The sequence below is a fragment of the Heliconius melpomene genome, chromosome 5, assembly GCF_056956725.1.
Source record: "Heliconius melpomene rosina isolate 202511_hmr_F chromosome 5, ASM5695672v1, whole genome shotgun sequence".
NCBI lineage: Eukaryota > Metazoa > Arthropoda > Insecta > Lepidoptera > Nymphalidae > Heliconius > Heliconius melpomene.
The window spans coordinates 1848622-1872923 of NC_140393.1; the positions used below are offsets into that span (position 1 = coordinate 1848622).

The 24302-nt window shown below is 33.0% G+C and overlaps 1 protein-coding gene across 6 annotated transcripts in view; it reads right to left on the bottom strand.

The window, feature by feature from the left end:
* The window catches only part of aPKC (protein kinase C iota type), a 190343-nt gene that overhangs the window by 33764 nt on the left and 132277 nt on the right, over positions 1–24302 (bottom strand). Inside the window, exon 1 of one of the 6 annotated variants that reach the window (XM_085185343.1) lies at positions 1054–1159. The exons of the other annotated variants lie outside the window; for them this stretch is intronic. Within the exon in view, the coding sequence (XP_085041469.1) occupies positions 1054–1156 (103 nt within the window). The 5' untranslated portion in view covers positions 1157–1159. Of the gene's footprint in view, positions 1–1053; positions 1160–24302 lie in introns of those variants that run through there. 6 annotated transcript variants of the gene reach the window in all.

The window sequence follows — 24302 nt, forward strand, 5'->3', positions numbered from 1 at the left end:
ATGTATAAGCCGATGTTTAATAAACGAAACTGAACGCCACACCTTGCCTCGTTACCAGAGTGAGGAAATTAAAATAATAAATATTTCAATACTCCGAATGGAAATCGAACCCACAACCGTCGCGCTTATAGTAATGCGCGTGTGCCTCTGCGCCACGGTATCCTCAATTATAGTTCATTTATTTAATTTTTTCGTGATGGTTAGATGAAGCCCGGCGTTGAGTACCGCCACTCTACACGCTGTCTCGAAAATTCGGTGAAGTGGACGACAGACTGTCTCAATACTATGCTCCTCCTAGTTACCTATGTGTGAAAAGGTAGAGCTAAATATAAAAGTTCCAGTTCTATATAAATACCAACCGTAATGTGGTATCTTCTGAAGCTAGCGACAATGACACCCCCTTATCTAACATTCATTGGTTTCTCAAAGAGTTTTCAGGTACGAATTTCATTATATGTTATTTAAGGGGTTGAAATGTTTCGTCAATACATAAGTACAATAACGAATTTTGTAAAGTATGTGAATTTAAAAAATGCTTTGCTTGGAGGAGATATTTATAACGAAATAATAATAAGAAGTATAATAAAAATACAATACAAACAAAGCTTCACGATGTATCCCGCACCCAGCAGGGTAGGCAGAGGGAACCTAGTGTTAAGACACTCCGTTCCCCACTTCGCTTCGCTTCGTGAAGGTAAAAAAAATATTAAACATTCGATCAATTTTAACACCTTAGCATTATTGAATAAATTATATAACTACTATAAGAATTTTCAAACTCGATTAAGTTTGTACAATAAATGTAAACAAAAAAATTATAATTCTAATAACTACATGCATAATATCGTATCTAAAAGTTATTTACATAAATTTAAGTAAATAACATTATTCTTAAATATGAATGAGGCAATTTCTACTTGACGGGTCGTTACTTATAATATTTTACAGCTACGTATAAAAAAAAAGGCTTTCTACAGAAAATCACGTCGTATTCTTTGAAAAAATAGGGTCAGATAAAAAAAACACTTTTTTTAATTAAGTATCTTCACTCACCCTTCGCAGTGCCTTTTCTTTTTAAAGTTTTCTGGTCACAGAGTAGCGCAAGCAGCGCCAATAGACAGTCATCATTTTTATTGTGAACCATTGTTCTTAACATTGAATCACTTCACTATTTATTATTAATAGTCTTTAATATTAAATTGGAAGTCCATTTTTATAGAGCACTAGCTTTGACCTACGGGTTACCCCCCTATGGTTAAAATAAATAAGTCATTTCGAGACGATTAATAATATAGCCTAACACACAATGACAAAAACATTTTTCAATTAGAGCCAGTACCTAGTTTCTGAGATTAGCGCGTTCAATAATACAAACATTTTAGTTTTATAATATAGACAGGTATATTAAAACAGTTATATTAAAGTTTAAATTTAACATCCATGTTATAATAATAATACACCCCAAAAGTCACGTATATTTTAACTCGGCTTAGTTAAAACGTACAGACCCATTTTGACTATAATATCTCAAATGTCAGAATATATATATTCATATTTAGATTTTAGATAAACATACAACTTCGTGTTGTACAATTAAAATAATATAATTCAAAGTTATTATTAGAGAAAACTCGTTATATACTCGTATAATTTTATAAATTAAAACATGAGTTTGTTTATAATTTTAAACATTAATAAAAACAAAATAAATGAAATTAGAATGTTTCTAGCTTTATGCTTATCCCGCATGTAGCAGAGTAGGCAGTGAGAATCTAGTGTTCAGACACTTCGCTCTCCACTTTTCGCCAAGTTTTAAGGGAATTGCTGTTGAGTGGCGGGACTCAACGCTGCGCTTTGCCTCGACACAAGACCGAAGAAATGAAAATATTAAATATAGTTTTTTTTCATAAATAATAGCGATTTACTAAACTTCATTAATCTGTGAACACATTTCAAACTTGCAAACGAAACAACATAATTCAACTTTTTCCGTTTTTACAGTGAAGTTGGGGAGTTTCAGGAACTGCTGCAATTATAAAGTTAAATATTTCGGTCGAAGCGTTCGAGAAAATGTTTATTCCCTTTAGTTATTATAATTTGAAGATGAGGTTTTAAGAAGCCGCAGGGGAAACAAGCCGCAGGGGAAACAGAAAAATATACTTGGGTTTCCTTCGGATTTCGATTATAAATTTTACAATACAATTAATTACTATCATCACTTGGAAAAACAAATACTTTTTTATTATTTTAAAATAACACTGCACTAAGTTAAAATTCACTTGTTTTTGTATTTTTAATTCAAATCACACAGAAGCTACAACGATGACAATGAATGAACGAATGAGTCGCAAATTGACTTAGCATATTATATCTTTGTCCTAGTTAGATATTGATATCTGCAAGGTTAATTTATATAGAAATTGCGATTTTAGATTCAACTAGGATTTATTATTTATGATCTCCTCATTTCTATACATTGCATAACGGAGGGAACGGAGTGTCTCGACACTAGATTTACCAACCCAATATTGCTTGCAACCGCCAACCCGAATATTGACACCAAGGTGCGCAGAATATTCAAACTATAGACCGATCGATGTTCACTTTAAAAAAGAAAACCAAAACTTCTATAAGCAAAACGCAGGAACAAGAAAGACGGACGACAAGTCTGTGGCACATAATAACTCAAAAAAAAAGAAAAAACATTTGTGAAATCGTTAGTCTTCTTTCCATTTGATATCAATGTTTAATTTTGTGTAAAAAGGGGTTACATAAGTAATGATTTATGAGTAATAATAATTCAACCCCTTTTCTCTGAAGTTTTTACAGAATTTAAAATAATGATAAAATGGAGAGAAAATAATATAGTTGTTGCCATGTCGCAATGGGACGGCGTCAGACTGTAAACGACGATTGTTTTGAGTTCGATTCGCACTTGGGGGGCAGGCATATATATATATATATATATATATATATATATATATATATATATATATATATATATATATATAATAAATTCGAAAGTAACTCTGTCTGTCTGTCTGTATTTTACGCAATTAGGGCCGAACCGCTAATTTAATTGTGATAAAATACTCATATAGAGATACTTGAGGGTCTCGGGATGAACATAGGATACTTTTTTTCTCATATTTATAATATTTTCGATATATACCAATATATTAAAATACTTATTAATTTGACATGCAATTTATTCCGCCATGTTAATAACAACAGTCGCTATGCGACCGTTGCTAAGCAACGATTTGCAAAGTTTGTTGTTAGAAAACGTCACCCAAAATGAGCTTGCTTAACACGTCTCTCTATTGAAAACTGAAAATAATTTCATAAATATATTTAATAAATATTCCTATAGTTCAAGCAGCGTAGCCGCGTTCGGGTCCACTACAACTAGTGGACCCGAACGCGGCTACGCCCGATTATATATAAATAGATCTACTTCTCTCGTCTGCTAAAACGGCTTTAACTAAATACACAGAAGTGGGTTATTATAATTGTATCAATTTGAAATTAAAAAAGTGATATTAATAATTTCGTTTCTATTAAACAAAACAGTTATTATTCTTTAATACTTACAAATATTAGGTGGAAAGAACAAGAGTCTCATATGTGCTGCTTACCTGTAAATAAGAAAAACATGTTTAGTTTATTATTGTCTATGATTATAAGAAAAAAACGTCAATATCAATAAATCAAGAGAAAAGGGCAGAATGAGTGACTATTTTCTTCCCCTTACCACAAAACAACCAACCGAAATGAAGAATATTAAACTTCAAAATACTTCTACTATATTTCTCTTAAATTCTTCATATATGATTTTTTATTATCCAGAAGGAGTACCATATAAGGTATTCGTTTTTATGTGGGACAGGTAGCTGTTCCGATGCAAATCACGTGGATCCCAAAACGGTCGTTGGGCTCTGGTATACGAGGGAAGCTCCACTATTAAAAAATTCACGAGCTACGGAATTTTATAAGAGCTGTATTTCGCACGCGTGAGGTACGCTCGTATGGAAAAGTCGATTTGTAGGTGAAGGTAGGAAACATTATAGTACATGACGAAATTATAAAATAAATGTTGAATAGTTAATGTGTTGTTTTTTTTTAGGTTTAAATCGTACCACGTACTTATATAGCAGTGTAGGCAGAGTGCCTAGTGCAACGAGACTCCGTTCCCTATGCACCGCCGTTTTTTTTTCAGGAGACACAAGGTGTTGAGTGGCGGAACTCAACACCGTGTTTTGTACTGGACGAGAGTTGTTATATGGTGGATTTTTTTGTACAGAGGGTAAGACATAAATAGAGTAAATTATCATTTTTCTTTAGCTTCATGCAGTATCCCGCAGTAAGCAGAGGGAAGCTGGAAATTTAGTGATAAGACATTCCGCTGAATTTTGGAGGCATCGCGTGTTGAGTACCCGAACTCATACCGCGCTTTACCTCCTTACAAGAGCGAGTAAATAAAAATAGTACACATTTCATTTCTTCGAGTGGGATCGAACCTATCGCTTTTACAGTCGCACGCTTGTGCCTTTGCGTTACGACTGGCTTATCATAGTTTAAATTTTTAACTAGAATTGTTAATGAAAACAAATTACCTATTAAAAAGTTATATATAAATATAACAGTTATACCTACATAAAATATTTTACTTGTTATTAACGATTTAATCAACGATACTCCCGTTCGTAGCATTTTAATTAAATCAATATTGCATTATGCAATCACGAAAATTAAATTTTTGATGATGGTATGATGAGTAATGTCGGTATTGTTTTTAATGTGGGTTGGCAAATTATAATATATAAAAAGGAAAACTTAAATAATATAATAAATAAATAAATAATCAAAATGTAATAATGATTTTTTCAGCTTCACACTTTATCCCGCTCATAGCAGGCAGAGGTAATCTGGGAACCTAATGGTAAGATTCTCCGTTCGCTATTTTCCGCCGAATTGTGGAGACATTGCATGTTATATGGCGGAACTCAACTACGAAGAAAATGAAAATATTAAATACGCGTTTTTTTGTGTATCAAAAAAAATATCAATAATAAAAGTTTAAATCTTTTAAGGACTATGATTTTTCACTTATATTTAAAAGAATAGATATAAATTTTAAGCAAAATTAACAAACATGTTAAACGAAGCTTATAATAATATTAATTTGGGGTCACCATTAAGATGTCCGCAGTCAGTCCGTTAGAGACCACAACATCCTCAAACAATTAACGTCGCAGTACAATCAATCTGGATAAGAGATGACCAAGGCTATATGTTATTTAGAAAAACAATAATGTAAAATATCGTATATCGTACAAAACCTAACAAAATACAATAAGCTCATGTCCTTTAAAAATAAGCGCTCTTTATCCGACATCTTAATATGTTTAAAATTAATAAAAAAATATTGCAAATAACAAAAAAACCCACTGTGGGGTATTGTTATTTAACAATATTATTTCAAAGTATTAGAAAGTACGTAAAGAAATAAAAGCAGTTTTTTATATTTTGTCTATATCTATACTTTCTTAACTTCTCCTGTAACGTACAGTAGTTACCTACATACTAAGAATAACACATTTTTTTTAAAGCATCCCGCTGTTTCCCGCTGATAGCAGGTATACAGAGGGAACCCAGTTAAACCACTCCATTCCCTACATTCTACCAAAAAGCAACATTACACAAATAAAGACAAAAAATTACAATCCAAATAACACACGCCAAAAGCGACAAAAAGAGAGAAATAGAACAAAGAAGAGAACTCCTAAACGCATTCAGCTTATTACACGAACTCGCAATTAGTATGAAGGGTAATCACGCGTGTGATCGCGTTCACGAGGGCCACAATTGAATAGTCCGCAGTTAGTTCGTTAGAGGGGAACCCTTCAATTTGGGGACGAAATTTACGAATTAGCATTCTGTGATGTTGGACGTTTGGGAAGTATTTAACTAGGTGTTTCATTTTGCTTTGTGTGGTTTTTTAGGTGAAATTTGTTTTTAGTTAAGTCTCATTACTTACTAATTATACGTGGATATGTTCATTTTTTTAAGCTTCACTCTGTAATCGTCACAAAGAAAGATAGGCGGAGGGAACCTAGTGTTGAAATGTTAAGTCGTTCTCATTGTGACACTTCCGTTCCTCATTTTTCATCAAATTCTTGAATCATTTTATGTACTTAAACTTAACGTCGCGGTTCGTCCCGTCACCAGAATAAAGAAATGAAAATATTAAATATTGATTTCTTTGAGTGGGAATCGAACCCATAACCTGTTGTATTTAGAGTCACATTCTTGTGCTTCTGGGACACGAATGTCTCTGTATATCTGTTTTTTATAATTAAAATGACATTAAAGAATGATTATAGTTCTGTATGACCTATTTTCATAATTATCGATTAGTTAGATCACTTGTATCATTGTACGCAACACTAAAGTACAAATGTGTCTATGAATTTAATATTATAAAATTCACAAATGTGAGAAATTTGTGATTATTTAACTAGTTTTCGTCTTAATATTTGGATATACATATTTGACATTATAATATATAGAAGTATTTTTTGTTATTTTTTCCTTTTATGTAATACGTGGTCGTATTTTCAAGTAGGTGATGAGTAGATCCAATAAACTCTCCAAAAACTTTCGTAGTACTTATCAGATTGAAGATAATCGTAATTTAAAAACCCGATTTGGGAACTTTCAGTTATTGCTTGATAGCAATTTCTAATTGTTTTTTTTTTTAATTAAAAATTATTGTTAATTGAATTGTTTTATTTATCTTTATTAAATTACAGAGTTAAACTTATTTTGAAGTTAACTATATATATGTATTTATATGTGGATAAGATAGACAAATACGTGGGTTTTAGTATAATCCGCATGCACCGTCGCGGGTCGTGCGGGTGATTATACTAAGCGTCTCTTTTATAATGGCGGTTTCAACTACTTAAGACAGTTTCAAGTAATTCTGAGGGAACTTTAAGTTTAACGACTGCCTTCCTAATAGAATATAAACGACAATAGTATGGGAAGTTAACTTAACAAAATAAGGTATTTGAGACTAACGATATCAAAACTATAATGATATTAATTTGAAGAAAGAAAAAGGAATTTACTTGAAATTTGTTTTTGAAGTTACAATTCAATTGGAATTACAAATTAAATTTATATATAAAAGATATACTTATTTTTTGAATAGATCTATAAAATTACCTCTATTTTACTATGTCATGAAATAATATTACTTTTCCAAATAACTAACAATAACAACGGATTTTATTATATTAAATTAATAAATCCGTATAAAAAAATTCAAATTGAACCCAACACCACCTTCGTAATTTCCAGCATATCCCAAGTAAAAGTTTGAAAACATTAGCTAATGAGTACCACATGTCGCGTAAGCCTACGGTATTTGCATATTTCATCGCGGGGAAGGTAAATTAAATTTGTAAGGATGAACGCTATCGTTACGTTACACCGTGGTAAGTAAGATGTTTCGAGTTGACTATACGTGAGTCTAGGTGTTTATATTTAATAATATAAATATGTAATAATGCGGAGTATCGAAGCTTGCGGGTTCGATTCCCACTCAAGGAAATATAATATTTATTATTTTCATTCGCGGCATAGTGTTGCGCTCAACATCCAGGGCCTCCAGAATTCGGCGGAAAGTAGCACAGTGCGGTGCTGAGATCAGATGAAGAGTGTAAAATACTTCACTCCTTATTTTTCATCGAATTTTTGAGACCTTAGAATTCAGCGAGGTGCTTCTTGTCACACGAGAGCGAAGAAATATAATTTATACAAAAAACATTATTTAATTTCCTGTTAATTCATTTTCCCGAGTGCGAATTGAACCTGCAACCTGCGTTTAGAGTTACTCCACTACTTCCCCATGATGGTTTTGACCTTTTTATATAAGAAAAATAAAAAGGTAAATAGATACTAAGAACCATTATCTTAAGAATCATCCCTATAGCGATTACGTTTTACGTTCCGCACGTTTATGATTTAAAACGCGCGGAGCGCGTGGCCAAGTTTTTTTACGAACAGAACTGGCGAGCAGCACCGTGTGTTATTTTACACGAACCATTTGAAGCCACTTTTTACCTATTCGTAACTCAAAAACTATTCCACCTAAACCTATCATATTTGGCTCAAATATTTAGACCCCCTACCTGTATACGTGCATTAAATTTCATAAACACAGCTCAAACAGTTATTTAGATAATGACGTCCAAAAATCGTAAATTTTTAGGGGGGTGACTGACCTATAGACCTTAATGTTAACCAAGTTCCAGATGACCTGGAATGGTGAAATTTAGCATCCGGTTAAGTAATTGGGTGTATGTAAAGGAAAAAATCCGAAACTAGTATTTTTTTAACATTTTCTTATATATAATTTTTCAATAAATAGATTCAATTAGGAACATTTACTTATAGTGTAGCGCCTGGCATAATATAAGAGCAATGCATTATTTATATATTGTTGCTTTTATTTATGTCACACGTTAGTAAATATTTTATTTGTTTTGTAGACTAACTTCACTATTACTTACGTAAGCCATCTACAACAACATGATGCTTTCAAGTATATTTTAAGATAAGATATGTCTCCATTTGTAGCTGAAAATGACTCTAATTTATGTCCTGAGAAAGCCTGTCATCATGTGGACTTCAAGGGCTTCACGTAAAAATATAAAAATATAATAAATGGATTAACATCCTTCATTATTATTTATTCCTAGCGGACGCGCGCAGCTTCGCTTGCGTATTTAGAGGTGAATTCTAATAACCCATGAAACATGTGTTCAATTAAATATTTTTAAGAGTCTAAACTTAAAAAGTTTATTAAAATCGGTGGCGGTTTAAAGATTTTTCCATACAAACTTTCAACCCCTTATTTGCACCCTTAGCGGGAGAATTCTAGAAAACTATGAAACACGTATTCAATTAAATACTTTTAAAAATCTAAATTTCAAATTTTATAAAAATCGGTGCCGATTTAAAAAAAAAATCCATACAAACTTTCAACCCCTATTTCACCCCTTTAGAGTAAAAATTTTTCAAAATCCCTTCTTAGTGGATGTCCAGATTACGAAAGTAAACGTCTGTCCAAACTTTACGTTTCTACCATCAGCGGTTACGGCTGTGAGTGCGTCTTACCTCAGTCAGCGAGGACAAGTCCTTTTATATATGTAAATAATAAATGGATTAACATCCTTCATTATTATTTATTATAATTTAAACATATGGTTTAGTACTTTTATACTAAGAGTATTTGCACAGTCGATTAACGTATTTGATATTAAATTATTATTACAATATTTAAGTACTAAGTCCTATATAAGATCCTATAAGGGTTCTGTTTTATTGCTTTCGAGGTACAGAACCCTAAGACAGAAAAAAAATACACTAAAAAATAAATATAAAAAATATATATATATTGATAGAAATATATATAAAATTTAATAATAATATACGATAGTATATTATCTGTAAGGCCAGTCGTGGCACCGGGGCACAAAGTGTGTCTGTATAACGGACTGGTTGTGAGTTCGATTCCCACTCGAGGAATTGAAATATTTATTTAAAATTATATTTCCACCAAGGCAAAGCGCGGCGTAGAGTTCCGCCACTCAACACGCAATGCCTCCAGAATTCGATGGAAAGTGGAGTTACTGAGTGTCTTAACACTAGATTCTCTCTGTCTACTCTGCTGTGTGCGGGATACAGCGTGAAGCTGGTTTGATTTTTAATTTGATATATGCAGCATACCAGCTATCTTAACAGAAGTAATTATAAAGTAATTATTAACAGTAAAAATTTAAGTAATTGTTAATAAAAAAAATAAGAGAAAAAAAGAGAAAATTAAAAATTACTTAAACAAAATAATAAAAAGTAAATAAATCTGCTTTACGATGTATCCCACACATAGCGGGGTAGACAGAGGGAACCTAGTGTTAAGACACTCAGTTCCCCTCTTTCCATCGAACTCTGGAGGCATTGCGTGTTGAGTTATTCCAACAAAATAATAAAATTAGAAAAAAATAATAATTATTATTTCAGATTTCTAAACCCAGCATACATTAATTACTTTCTAATCTGACAACTGTCATTTAATCAACAAAATAAAAACTATAGTCGAGATTCATAGATAAATATAATAAATTTTCATATATAGGGGAATTGTGCTCAAGATGGCACACTATGATAAGATGACACACTACCAATATTGATGAAACTATTAGCGCTAAGTGCGATCTTGTGACGTTTTAGAGAGTGTCTGTAGATGCAGCTAGTGCTTAAATTCAGTATGGGTGCAAATGAATGCAGATGGGCAAATAATTCATGTTTTCGTTTTTTTCAATTGCAACAAATTTTTCTTTCGCTTTTGCTTGATGGTGAAAAGATATGTAAGATAAAGATTTTCTATTTGAACTTATTATAAATGTAAAATAGGATTATTATATGACACAACTAACGCTAAAAGCGCATCCTAACCTATAAACTTTTGTCACAACGGTTAAAATTTAATTCATATATCTATTGGGTAAGATGACATACAAAACGTGAGTATAAGATGGCATACTATCTTACCCTTATAAATAGAATCGATATATTTTTTTGCTTTACGTACAAAATGCCTGGCAATTACAAACGAATATATATTGGTCACAAGAAGACATGGATAAGGCTGCTAGAGCAAAGGCATTCAATAGCCGCAGGTGACGAAGTTTATTTCCCTTTTGGAAAAGGAAGTGACTGATAACGGAATCCAACCTCATAAAATTTGCAACATGTATGAATCTGGCGTTAATACTGTTTAAAAGCCCCTCAGCAAAGAAGAAACTATTTATTTGTGAACTATGCTCGACATATAATGATGGCGTTTTTATGCCACATACTAAGTGGCATATTAAAAAAAAAAAAAGTATGTCATTTTACCCTGTAGATATGTCGTCTTACACTGGTCGACCTAAGTGCGATTTTTGTTTGTTTTTATGATGTTTGAAAGATGATTGTTCTGAAACTAAAATAATTTCGTTGATTATGAAATATATAATAATACGCAATATGCTGTTCTCAGATGACTTTATTTATTTGAAATATTTGTCTTCAAACAAAAAGTATGTCATCTTAAGCACAATTCCCCTAATTAAATATCGTCTTAAGAGTAATAAAACATAATATTATTGACCATAATAAAAAAGTAAATACCTAATTATATTAGATATATTTTATTGTACGAAGGCGCTCATATTTTAATGGTTTTTTTGGCCTGGGTTTCATGATTTTACTGGTTTTAGGAACACTTGTGAAAACGGCAGAGAACGAAGTCGACCTTGGGATCATATCAATTCAGATTGGTACCGTCAGCACTTAATAAACTTATTGTTTATATTTTTTCCAAGACATGTTGAACAATGAGTCGTTCAATAGAATTGCTTGTGGTTGAAACAAGAACTTACACCGAATTGTTCCAATGCCTCCCGATGGGAGCTGTCTCTTCCATGCTATTGCATATTCTTTGTTTGAGCGTATTGATATACAACAAACTAATAAATTGCGCGAGACTATATTAGAGTACGTATGGCGTAACTGGAATGATTTAAGTATCTACACTAGCGCTCGAAACGGGAATCCTTACTCTTCTAAAGAAGACATGTTTTGTTTAACTACGTACGGAGCTACTTCCGAAATAAAGGCTGCAGTAGATTTGTACAATATTAAGATAGAAGTGTATTATCACAATGGTGTCCTACTTGGTTTATTCGGCGAAGAGAAATGTCCTATGAAGCGCTTACTCTAAACTATGTTTTAAAAAGAGCAACTCTTGAGTTTCTTGCCGTAGTAGCTTCCTATAGGAAAAGTACTTGTAATCTTCCTACTTATAATTTCTGAACAAAAAGTAATGATATCCCATCAAAAACATAAATGTAAAATGAAAGCCAAGTTTTGTAATAAAACGTATCCTTTCAGCGATAAAAGAAGTGAGATGTAAATGTATGCCAAGTTCAATGGTCAGTCCTGAAATTTATTTTTAACAATATAAAATATTTTATCACAACTGAAAATGCCCATTCTTCTTACAACTTGGAGACTTTATTTATGTGTAATATCTGACTTGGCTAGTTTTCAAATTAATTTACATCGATATAAATGAATGTATTCAAATTCTATTCTACTCAGATTCTACTGTAAATTCTTCTTGTATCAAAAGTGAAAAATTGGATTTTTTTTATTACTGTTTTAAACTAATAACAAGGATTTTCAATTATATATATGTTTTAAGAATGTATAAATAACTATTTTTTGAAATATTGAAAATATCATTAAAACTACATTTCTTAGTAGTTTAAAAACAATAAACATTAGTGAATTTTGACTTCAGATACTTTATCTAAGGACCATAGATCTATTTATATAATTTTCATTATATTATATTTTTTAAACATACAGCCATTATCAACATCTTAGTGTCGCTTAAGGCGAAGACAAAGACAAATTTCGTGTAAAATATAGTGACAATGATATAAATTAAGATGTCACGGGATTTTTCGCAACAATCAGAGATACGGCCAAATTGAATTTTACGGGTTGTAGAGAACCCTCATGTGAACGATCTCGGTCCGCCTTTTGTCAGTGGTCGCAGTAGTTAGTATGTTTTATAACATATAATTGTCACTATTTTACACTAACACTGCACTATACTAACTTAAAAAGTTTCGTCTGTACCAGACCAGTACCATCGAGGCTGTATAGCGACACTCGTGATCTTAAAAAATATATAGATAAAAATCTACTTTGAATCAAAATTATAATATAATTTTTACAATTTTTTTTACATTAATGAAGCTCTCCAATAATATTTTAACAAGACATCTTTTGAAAAAAATTACACAACTTGACCTCAAACTGCCTCTCCCTCTGGCCACACCAATTAATTACAACAGTTACTTCAATATTATCGTAATAAATTATAGTCTGGCAGAAAAAATGAGAATCATTTTATCTTAGCTTTCTTTTGACTTATAACAATATGATACGCTGAAAATATATTTTCGGGGCACAAGCGCGTGACTGTAAACACGACGGTTATAGGTTCGATTCCCACTCGGGGAAGTGATAAATTTTATATTTTCATTTTCTCGCTCTGGTAGCGAGGTGCAGCTGAGGTTTAGTTCCGCTGTTCAACACGCAATGCCTGAAAAACTCAACAAAAACAAAAAGCAATGAAATAATGTAAACAGAACTAAATACTACTTATTTTTAAAAGCTTTTATTTAACTTGCAATGTATGTATGTGGGTTCGGGTGAAATCTTAGAGCTCAATTTTGAAGTAGATATCGTCAACCGATTGATCTGAAATTTTGTATACACGTTTACTTTGGATGACAATGCACGATAAAATATGTGACGTCATTCTAAATCTAATATGGCGGACTATGCAAGATGGCGGAATTGTTATTTTTAATGTACTTCTACAATATGGGTATCAAATGAAAGAACTCGTTGAGAGCAACTCGAAAAATAATGTGATGTCACTCTAAATCCCATAAGGAGGATATCGAAGATAGCCGAGTATCTATTTGGTCTACTTCTACAATATAGATATTAAATGAAATGGGTCGTTGACCGCAACTCTAAAAATAATGTGACGTTATACTAAATCCAATATGGCGGAACATCTAAGATGGCGAAATAGTTATTATTTATGCACTTCTGCAATATGGGTATCAAATGAAAGATCTTGCCGAGAACTATTAGAAAAATAATGTGACATCACTTAAAATCCAATAGAATCGACACGATTCAAGTTTTTTGTGCTTTCCTATAATGAAAGGTATGTTCGTACGATTGAGCTGAAATTTTGTATACACGATTGGTTTGGATGACAATGCACGATAAGGTTTGTGACTTCATTCTAAATTCAATATGGCGGACCATCCAGGATGGCGGAATAGGTAATTTTAGTCTACTTTTACATAAATATTTCATGAACTTCTATAATATGAGTATCAAATGAAAGGGCTTGTTGAGAGTAACTGGAAAAATAGTGTAACGTCATTCTAAATCCAATATGGCGAACCATCCAAAGTAACAGAATAGTTATTTTTGATGCACTTATATATTACGGGTATCATATGAAAGGGCTTCTTAAGAGCAACTTGAAAAATGATGTGACGTCATTCTAAATCTAATAAGGCGGACCATCCAAGATGGCGGAATAGTTATATTTAATGCACTTCTATAATATGGGTATCAAATGAAAGGGCTTCTTAAGAGCAACTTGAGAAATAATGTGACGTCATTCTAAATCTAATATGGGGGACCATCCAAGATGAACGAATAGTTTTTATTTTTGCAATTCTGCAATATGGATATCAAATGAAAGGGCTCATTGAGCGCAACTCGAAAAATAATCTAACGTCATTCTAAATCCAATATGGCGGACCATCCAAGATAGCCGAATAGGTAATTTTAGTCTACTTTTACAATATGATTATCTATTGAAAGGGCTCGTTGAGAGTAACTCGAAAAATGTGACGTTTTTCTAAATCCAATATGGCGGAATAGTTATTATTTATGCACATCTACAATACGGGTATCAAATGAAAGGGCGTGCCGAGAATAATTAGAAAAATAATATGACATCTAGTGTGAGAAACCTTCTTCCTCCTGGCATTAATCCCGGCTATTGCCAGGATCTGCCTTCCTACTCAACCTACTCCACTTTGCGCGGTCTTTAGCGTCCTCGGTGGTTAGACCATTGGCTCTCATATCCGGCATCACGACATCCAACCAGCGCTTCCTTGGGCGTCCAGGAGGTCTCACTCCAGGAACTGATATAGCAAGGCACTTGCATCCGACTTAGTTCTTAGACCGGCGCGTAACGTGGCCAAACCATCTCAAGCGGCGCTCTTGGAGCTTATCCGCAACGTCACGGCCCCATGACTACCTCGAACGAATGTGTTGCGTATGCGGTCAGACCGCGTTACGCCGCACATCCACCTCAGCATCTTCATTTCCGTGTCGTGAAGCTCCTGAGTGTGCCGAGATAGTGCTGGCCAACATTCGCTGCCGTATCTCTGTCAGCTTGTCGCGTTAATCAATATTTAATTAAATTGAAACTTTAAAAATTGAAACTTAGCAGATTTTACATAATTAAATTAGCACTAGTTTAGTTACACAAGTAAATCGCGCGACAAGCTTTTATGATCATATAAATTGTGTACAATGAGGTTATGAGTTGATAGTTAAAATTTAAAAGACAAATTTTATTTTCTCCTTTTTAAAGCGTTTAAATAAAAGCTTTTTCTAAAAATGATTTTTTGCTTATAATTTATTTTAACATAAAATAAACAATTTCCCAAGTCAAATCCAACACCACTTTTGAAGAGCCAGACAATTAACAGCAACCGTAAAACAAAATTATAAATGACAAACTCACTAAGAAGAAACAAACAAAAAGTCTTACGTAGCTTAGTTGCAACCGAAGTGTACTTTTTATAAGACATCCAATGTGCAAATGCAGGTATCTTTTAGACCGCTCTAATGATGCTCGAGAATATGATCCGTTTAAATTTTGTACTTTAAAAGCTAAATGCTTTCGGTCCATCCTGTGAAATGCTAACGATACCTTTTGCAAATCAACGGCTGACTCTAATGATGCAAAAGACTAAACTAATATAATTATGTATGAAACCTGTATAATATATTGCAATTGCCTGAAGTCAGTCATATACTTGAATTTTAGGATGTAAATTGGAAAATCTCATTTCTGCTACACTCCCTAGCGTTAGTATGTACATTGTCTCTCAGTAGCGGAAGTATTTTATGAAGATAGATTAGGTTATATAGATTTATTAAAAAGTCGTAGTTATTTCCGATACTCAACCCGCAATGATTCCAGAATTTGGCGGAAAATCGACAACGAATGGAAATGGGGTTTCTTAACACTATTATGTTTCCTAGATTCCCTCTCTCTATCCTGCTACGGGCAGGATACAGTGTGGATCTATTAACCTACTTATCAAACTCCAAATAAACGAAATATAACATTAACAATTCAACAAAAGAAAAACTTGGAAGTAACATTCTTATAATGAAAACGAAAACAAAGGTTGAAAATGCTAGAAATAACTCTACATATTACGTAAAACAAATACGAATACGAATTCAGAAACAGAGCACAAATTCAAAAGTTAGAATACCAAAACCCAAAACCCATGTTTAAAGTTCGTAGATCAACGTAGCTAACGTCACGCGCCACACAAACGCTGTCTGCATATTAACGCTATGGATTTGGCAGCGATAACTAGGACAGGGTGGATGCACACCTGCGCTATTAGGAATACTCGTATTTTGATTGGAAATTTTAGTATTTTAGTATTATGGAAATTTGGCGGTTGTTTGTCTGAGGTGGAAGATTGGTTTATAATGTAAAAGGTTATATTTTAGATTGAAGATTGTGAATCTGGAGGCAAAGATAGAATGATAGAATTATAGGAAAAGGAAGGGAAATAGGAAAGGAAAGGAAATATTTTTAACCAGGATCAGAATATAATATTTAAATAATTATTTTGTACTTTTCATTTTCTTATACTTTAGAGGCTGTCGTACCACAGTGGCACCGCGTTTGACTGTTAACGCGACGGTTGACGTTCGGTCATCATTCGACAGAAGATTATTTTTTAAAATTAATTATTTTCATGTCTTTGCTCTGGTAACTTAACCATTTTGAAATGTTTAGAGTTTATTAAATAACACTAAGGGCTTATTTGCATTGGTGCAGAGTAGACGAGATTTGCGTTCATAGCCGATACAACATTCAGGGTCCCCAAGTACCTACAGGCTGTATAACGAATAACCAACGAAAATTAACCATAAAAAGTAGATTTTAATTAACGTGATAATAAAATTAGTAAAGCCAAACTATTACTACCTCTAGCCTTTAAAAACCGGATATCCAAATACAGATAAAATATAATTTCAAAGAGTAACATTTCCCGAATATATTTTGCATTAACTTGAGCCATGGCTGCATGTCGCACGTCTCTCACGTGTCAAAATAGCTTTGTGACGGTATCAAAATGGCAAGCGCCTGCCTTTTGTGAGAGGGAACGAGAATTGGGTATCATTCAAAAACAATTGTCATTTCAATTGTTTTTTAAATTTGCTTTTCATTGTTTGTGTAAAAAAGGAATTTTCATATAAATATATGTTTTTTTTTGCAATTATTGATACAATAATATATACTGGTTATTGTAAATGACTTCATGACGTAACGTACTCGTTGTTGGGTGGATACGGATTTCTACCTATACACATTTTGATTATATTTATGCGGAAGCTTTTAGGAATATAAGGAATATCTTTACTAATTTAACTATCTAACGAGACCATCGTGTCTCATTCGGCCTGGATTTAAAACGATTTGTGGGTTCCATGGTAAGATAAAGAGCGGCGTTAAGTTCCACCACTCAACATACCAAAGTCTTGAATTCGGGCGGAAAGCGGAGAATATATATAACCCATATTACCATATTTTTGACAATATATATTTTTCCTATAAGTGACACACACGTTGCTATAACAACGCGTACTTTACGCATCTATTCGAGCTCTAATACTCATTAATACTCCCAACAACCAAATACCCTTCAAAAATAACAAAAAATAATAATAAAGAAAGCACTCGATACAAATTCTCCCGGTGTGTTCAGCGCGTAGCTAGCACACGCCAGTCGTACGTCTCTCGCATATCAAGGCGATGGTTTTTGGTGGTAATTGGAGCAGCAAGCGAGCACCTGAGCCTGAGCCTTCTAATAATGGGGGAACTTTGAAAACTTCTCATTTAGTCTTTCACTTTAATTAGAAGAAAGATTATATAATTTATGTTGATAGAGATATACCGTAAGGGGGTTGTCATTAACGTTAATTATCCGTTAGATGTTTTTTCTTTAGCTAACCTTAAGAAAAACATATCTATATTAATATTATATAGTTGAAGAGTTAGTTATTTGAACACATAAATAAAATAAAAAGATTTTTCAAATATGAAAAATAAATCTTTTTATAGCCCATTGATCGAGGATGGCTATAGGCTATATTTCTACCATTTCGATGTAATTCAGTGATTTCATTACGGGGGTGCACCGCAGGTAAAAGCCAGTTGACGTATAATATAATTATTTTAAGAAAATGTCCATGTATTGGCATTATAGTTTCTGTTACATTTTTTAATTGAAGTTGAACTAGATCAAGACAAAGGCAAACAAAAGTAAACATATTGTAATCAATTGAATTTACATCTCTCTATAATTGTTTTAGCTTGTGCTATACTTAAGCCAAAAGATAATAACATTTACGTAAACGCTATCATTAGTAATTTTATTAAAAATCATACTAGTAAGATAATACAATGTTTTATTTTTTAAGAACCGAATGTCAGGACACTCCGTTTTTTTCAACATTCTTGGTACGTGTTGAGTGGTGGAGTTCGAAGCCGTGCTTAGTCTTCTTAACAGAGCATACAAGAGTGAAGATAGAACCCACGACTGTCATGTTTAAAGTCAGGCCCTATGTCATTGCGCCACTACGATCTAATAATTCAGACATAAACTAAGTTTTGCGATTCAATATACGAGTAACAGCATCTAATATTACCTACCACCGTTAATACGTACGATCGGAGCCGGAGCCGGTGGATGCGTATTAAACTTGCTTTTACGACCCAACTCCTGTGAGCCCGCGGGAAACTTATCAATCTTGGTTTAGCAAGACCGTCTCGATGTGAGCGGTGGCACTTTGATTTTAACTTATTACTTTAATGAAGAGGTTTTTTTTTTATTTCTTGTTTAATAGTTTTTTTTACCTCATTAGATTTCCAGATCTTCCCGAACAACGGTTTTTCTGGAACCAGAACGCCAAGCTCGACGCCGCGCTATATCTCGTTATCAGAGAGAATCAAGCCCACAAGGCCTTACTAACCGCGCATACAGTCACATACTTGTGGCCTTACGCCACGACTGGCTTCAAATTTTAATATTTTTATATCATTTTACTTCTAAACGGGATTCGTACATATAAGATATAAGTAGTGCCTCAAATATTTTTATTATATAAATACAATTAACAATGCTCCATATCAATTATTCTAACCCTTATTTCCTATCTACCTTCTAGTATGAATCGTCTAAGAAACTTTCTCAAAGTTAATGGTTCACTCGAGGCGCATTTAGTTGTAGAAGCCTACCCGTGCGCGGCCGCTTTGGGATAACTTCAAATTACTATATAAGATTACTATATTATCGCATTATACGTCTGTGGCATTCCACTATTATAGTTATTTTAGATATTTACGAATATTTACGAATCAATGGTATAGATTAATGAGGCCAGTCATGCCTCAGGAGCACAAATGTGTGACTGTAAAGGCGACTGGTTGTAGGTTCAATGCCCACTCGAGAATTTATATTTTCATTTCGTCGCTCTGGTGTTGAGGATTCCGATTGTGGTATACTCTACTTGGAAAATTATCTACATTTAAATTTCTCTGCTAATTGAGTAAAAATTTAAAGCCGGAGTGTCTTATCACTAAACTCTCCCAGCATCCCTAGCTACGCTAGCTACAAAAATATATAACAACTAAATAAATGATAAGTAATGCAATAAAAAAAAAAACCATATTCCTATAAGGTTTCTAAGAGTTAGCGCAATTTTTCTTCGTTTGTCCGTTCATTCTTAGATCTGAGTGAGTGATGGTTGAAACTTGTGACTGCTATGATGGATGGTCTCTGGACGTCTGTTAGACGTAATTATGCGATTCTTGTTCGATTATTTGACGTTTTCTGAATGGGGCCAAATTTAACGAGATTTGAAAGGATTCAATTTTGATAAGGTTTTTTTTAGCTGCACGCTGTATCCCGCACATAGGAGGGTAAGCAGAGGGAGCCTAGTGTTAAGCACTCTGCTCTCCACTTTGCCTCGACATCATACTGAAGAAATGAAAATATTAAATATTTCATTTCCTCGAACTCATAATCAGACGCGTTTATAGTCACATGCTTGTATCGCTGCGTCACGATTCGCCTCTAAAAATATTTTATAAAATAAAATATCACAAAGCCAACAAAATTGATAAAAACTAAAAAGAAATAAACAATCGAAAATGGCTTACTTAAAAATATAATATTATTTACTCGTAACTACATATATTTTACTTATGTATTCTTGTTTTATATCTTCATTCGTATTTTACTAAACACATAACCTAGTACGTCACGTCATTCTTCGCTTTCCATCTACTTTAGAAACATTGCATGCTGGGGGAGTGAGAATGTAAAGTCGCAATATATCCAACTCTTCTAGGAAAACAAAAATATTTCAAAATACTTACCTTTCCTCAACTGGGTACATAACCCACAAACAACAAATAGTGCCAAAATATGTTACATTTGTGTCGAAGTTCTATTTAAATTACATTATTTTTTTTAATATATTTTAACTGGTCCACACTATTGATAAACTTTTCTATAATTATCGGCTTTATTTGTCTTTTTTCTACACAATTAACTTAAACATCACATTACTATTTAAAACACTAAAAATAACTGCTAGTTTATTAACATTTGCATAGAACAAAAGGTCCCTCGATCGTTCAAAAATAAATAACCCAGTCAATTTACCGACAGGCAGAGAGAGCCAAGCTAAATTGTTTTCGTGTCGCCGCGTCATCGCGTCAATTAAAAGAGTCGCCTGAATTACTGCCAGCCTTTTGTACAAAATATCAATTTAGCGAACGTGTTATAATGTGATCGATTCTGTGGGTTTCGGGGGAAACGGGTTCATTCGATTTAGATACGTTTTGCGTGTTGGTGTGGGGTTAATGTGAGGTAAAACGTGATTGTTTAATTTAAGGTTTAAATGGAAATATGTGTTTTTAGTTTCACGCTTTAATCACAAACAAGTTTAAAGAAAAACATAGAGATATTACGTGATGGGTGGAGAAATTTAACACTGAACTTAGTCTTACAAACTTGAAATGAAGATATTTTATTCCTCCCAAGGTTGCGTTTACACCCAGACAGGGTAATCGCAATCGCCTTAATGAAAATAATAAAATTAATATGTAAATATACCTATTATATAAATAAATAAATAAAATGGTTATAAAACTGTAATAATACTAGTATGAGTTAAATAAATGGCGGCCACGTTTCATTGCAATCAGATGAGTAGTTTGAAAAAGTTGCATGTCTGTTCTATACAGTGGGAGTGCAACGCGAGATATATTATATTGCAGTAGAAATAATTAATTAATTAAAAAGAAAATATAAAATTACAAATTATAGTAAATTTTAATATAGGACAGTGGCGCAGGAGCACACGTGGCTGCAAAAACAACAGGTTGTGGGTTCGATTCCTACTTGATGAAATGAAATAATAATATTTTTATTTCTTCGCTTTAGTGTCGATGTAAAAGGCGGTATAGAGTTTCGCCACTCCGGAAAGTCGGAAACAGAATCTTAATGGAAACGAAGTGTCTTAAGGCTATTTTATATTCATGCACCCTCTGGTTATTTTAAGCGATAAGCAAGTATAATTCAGTATCTATTATAGAAAAATAAGTGAATGAAAACAACTTATTCCCGCGAGTGGGAGCTAACTCACAACAACCAAAAGAAAAAAACTACTGGTTCAAGATGGAAAAAAATGGTTCAATAGTTCATTTATGTAAGCTATAATATAATATAGTCTATAATATTGCATCACGTTAATGGTTACAATGTAGCCCACTGTAACTGCAGTGTCAGTCAGTTACTTAGGGAACTTATAATGTTTCATATCTCAAACAAAACTTCTATTTTGATTTGATTACACGAGCGAAGCCGCATGTGAAAGCTAGTCTACAATCTATACAAAAGTTTATTTTAAAATAGTATTTCTTATCAAGAGGGTCTATTTATATTTCACGTAACATTTAAGCCCGGAAGACCAACCGTCCTTACCGGGGCGTCATTTGATAACAGCGCGCCAAGTAGGTATGCAGTGGGAACTTCCGGTCAAACTGTATACCGTTTTACGTTTGATTATTAGTTATATAAGTATATAGTATAGTATATATTAAACTTTACGTTGTACTCTCGCATATAGCAGAATAGGCAGAGGAAACCTTCCCCAGATTCCCTAGTGTTAAGACACTTCCATTCCCCATTTTCCTCCGATTTCTGGAGACATTGCGTGTTGAGTGGCGCAACTGAACACCGCGCTTTGCATCGTTGTCAGAGAAAAAAATAATATTTTATTACCCCGAGCGGGAATCGAACTCACAACCTGTTGGGTTTTTATAGTCGCACGCTTGTGCGGCATGCGCTACGAGTGGCCTCAAGACAAGTTAGGTAAACATTAAATTATTCTTAAAATATTAATATTCTTTACTTGTAGACGTAATTCAACTCACAAGACTGAAGTACACTATGCATAAATATCTATAAACATAATAATTTAAATATATCTTTGCTAAAAATAAATATAATTAGCAAAATAAATCGAAATTCTAAAGACAACGGGCGATCCATCCCAACATCTAAATAAGGCAACAAACAAGTTAAAGTGCAATAAAAAAGAAGCTAAAGTTATCGAAGGCAGCGGCGCCTCGGAGGCTCCTTCTAGTCGTAACTTAGTTACGATACCAGCTTTTATTTTAGTTACGGCAGTTACGGCATTTTCATTTTCTATTTATAGATAATGGACTGACCGTACATTTCTGTAATTTTACAAAGAGATTTTTTATTTTTATTGATTTTTCTTGAATGCATTTCTTGCGTTTAACAAAAGAAAAATAAAATGTTACTTATAAAATGAATGAAAATGATATAACAAGGCGAAGCGAGGAGTAGACACGCACAGCCTCAAGAACTTGGCGGAAAGTGGAGAACGGACTTCCGTTCCCCGTTCATAGGAAACGGAGAGTATTAACAATATACTCCCAGGTTCGCTTTCCACCTGCTGTGTGCGGGATAAAGCTAAGCTTTAAAAATGTATTTCACAAATATAGATTTGTGCGAAATTTTTTCATAGATATTTCAATATTTGCTATAACAAAATACGCAACAGTTAACAAATAAATAAAAACATAAATTTCGCATATATTTTTAGTACTAATAGTGACCAATAAAACAATATTTATATAGCCTAGGTGCCTAACAGCTGCAACAAACAACAGTACCAGTTATGAACTTTAACATTTTACAGATACGTATTTATTTAAAAGTAATGTAACCTATCTATAATAAATATCTACCTAGTAAATAAATATATCAATTTCACACTGTATACGGCACGCAAGTAAAGACACTCCGTTCTCCACTTTCCGCCGAATAGTATAAGCATTGTGTGTTGGCGGAACTCAGCGCCGCGCTTTGCCTCGACACTAGAGCGAAAACATTGAAATAAATATTTAATTTCCTCGAGTGGGGAACGAACCCACTACCAGTAGCGTTTACAGTCACACTTTGTGCCCTTGCGCCATTTGCAATTCATGTAGGTACCTATAGGAAAATATTCAATTTAAAAACGATATTTTATTGCCACGTTTTATTATACTACAAAAGGCTACGCCTTTTTCGTTTGCGTAGACTATAAAAGGAAAAATCTAGTTTTTTCCCGTTCCCATGAGACTTTCTAGAAAATCAAGTAACACTGCTCTTCTTCATTGCATGCCTGTCAGTTACTTAGTGACGAAAACGTAGTTCGAATTTTTGTCGAACTTTCAATTTGAGGGACTTGTTTCTATTTTCTTAAAAAAATATTATATACAATAAATTCCAATCAAATTATATATATTGTAAAAATTATTGTAGCCATTATAAAAACGCTTTAATAATCATCATATTTGTTATTAATTCTAATCATTTTAAAGGTAAACTCTAATAATTGATATTAATTTTAGGTTGACCCCTCTACGTGAGCTCCAGATGAACAACTAACGTACAACAAAGTGATATTTATAATTATATACGTATACGGTTTCGTTTGTTTTCCTTTTAAAGTACGGAATCCTAAAAAAAAATATTTTTGGAAAAATCATTTCTTATATAGAAATCAAAATATTTTATTCCTATTTTCTTAAAATACTATACCAACATGTAACTAAAAAAACATTTTCTTATAAAACAAATTCTACCAAGACATCACTAACGGGTTTCGAAGACAATTCCAATACAATTTGGTAAAAGCAATCGAATGGAAACTGAATTGAGATAGTAAGA